Source organism: Parasteatoda tepidariorum, chromosome 7 (genome assembly GCF_043381705.1).
Source record: "Parasteatoda tepidariorum isolate YZ-2023 chromosome 7, CAS_Ptep_4.0, whole genome shotgun sequence".
In the NCBI taxonomy this organism is placed as follows: domain Eukaryota; kingdom Metazoa; phylum Arthropoda; class Arachnida; order Araneae; family Theridiidae; genus Parasteatoda; species Parasteatoda tepidariorum.
The window spans coordinates 1,736,401-1,737,735 of NC_092210.1; the positions used below are offsets into that span (position 1 = coordinate 1,736,401).

At 37.2% G+C, this 1,335-nt stretch overlaps 1 protein-coding gene across 1 annotated transcript; it reads right to left on the bottom strand.

Moving 5' to 3' along the window:
- Positions 1–725: 725 nt before the first annotated feature.
- On the bottom strand, positions 726–1,335 carry LOC139424840 (uncharacterized; the record flags this gene model as incomplete). Its single annotated transcript, XM_071183735.1, is given in 1 exon segment — positions 726–1,335. A coding segment is annotated over 1 exon segment (585 nt), but the record flags the coding sequence as incomplete, so codon positions are not given.

The following is a 1,335-nucleotide window of genomic DNA, read 5'->3' on the forward strand; positions in this document are numbered from 1 at the left end:
CATCAGAACCAATAAAAATGTTTTATTTTAGATGTGAGGATCTGTTCCATAAACTAGTGTCAGCCACTCATTTATACCCTGATTTAAGGATATATAAAACATGATTGTAGAAAGACCAATGTCCATTTTTCATAAACTCTGGCATATCTTCTTTCAAACTTCTTTTTCTTTTAAGATGTTGCATTGATTGAAATTTTTTGTTTTTAAACTTGTTTTAAACTTTTTTAAAAATGGATTAGAAGAGTTTTTCAGCAAATGTTACTCTAAACCATTAATAAATTAAGACGATGAGTACTCTGCGTACATCTTTGGTTTTACTAAGAAGCATGAGCAATTCTTGCATGTACGCAGTCATTCTCTGTAATTTTTGGGTATTACCAAAAGATATCAAAAAAGGAGATAGCTTACCTCCACCAAAAGGCCGGGAACACTTCGTAATAATCCATAGACTTCTATAAATCATCTAAATAATTGAAGTTGAGAGTGAAACATTCAATATTAAATTTTATTCACAAGCATATGGACACAAAATATTTACGGACACACGCAACAAAAAAGGAACATGCTTCGCAAACGTAGTTCTAAACAGTTCTCCCTCGAACCAGAGTGTCAGCGTGTGCGTGGGAGGAGTCGGATTAGCCTTGAGCACGTGATTTTCATGCTCTCACTAGATGAAATTAAGTGATGAATTAATGAATTTAATTAGAATTTCCAACATCCTCCCACCTTTGAGTTTTTACTCCAAGAAACTCAAATACGCTTTTCCAAAACATCCTTTTCGCTTTCACCAACTTCAAGAGGAAACAGTCTCGATGTTGATCGTAGAACTTCACCACCTTTTGTCTTTAACTTTACGAGTCTGATGTTTCCATCTCGTGACGTGAACACTTCGATGACTTTCCCTAGAGGCCAATCCAGTCTCTTTGTGTTGTCACTGGATATCAGCACAACATCGCCTATTTTGATAGGTGAAGAACTTCGCATTTTTCTATCGAATTGTCTCAGCTGTCCCAAATATTCCGAACGAAAACGTTTCCTCAGATCTTGTCTCAATCTTTGACGGTAGGCAAACCTTTTATTCAAAGATTTGCTGTCCAAGAGATCCAGGTCTGGTAGTCCAACTTCTCTGACCTCTTGAAGGAACATGCTGGGAGTAAGAGGCACTAGATCACTTATATCTTCACTGACGTACGTGAGAGGTCGTCCATTGATGATACTTTCACAATCACATAAGACAGTATTTAATTCTTCGAAGTTGAGAGACGTCCGACCTAAGACTTTGCGAAGTATTCGCTTGAGAATTCCAATCAAACGTTCCCAAAAGCCACCCCACCA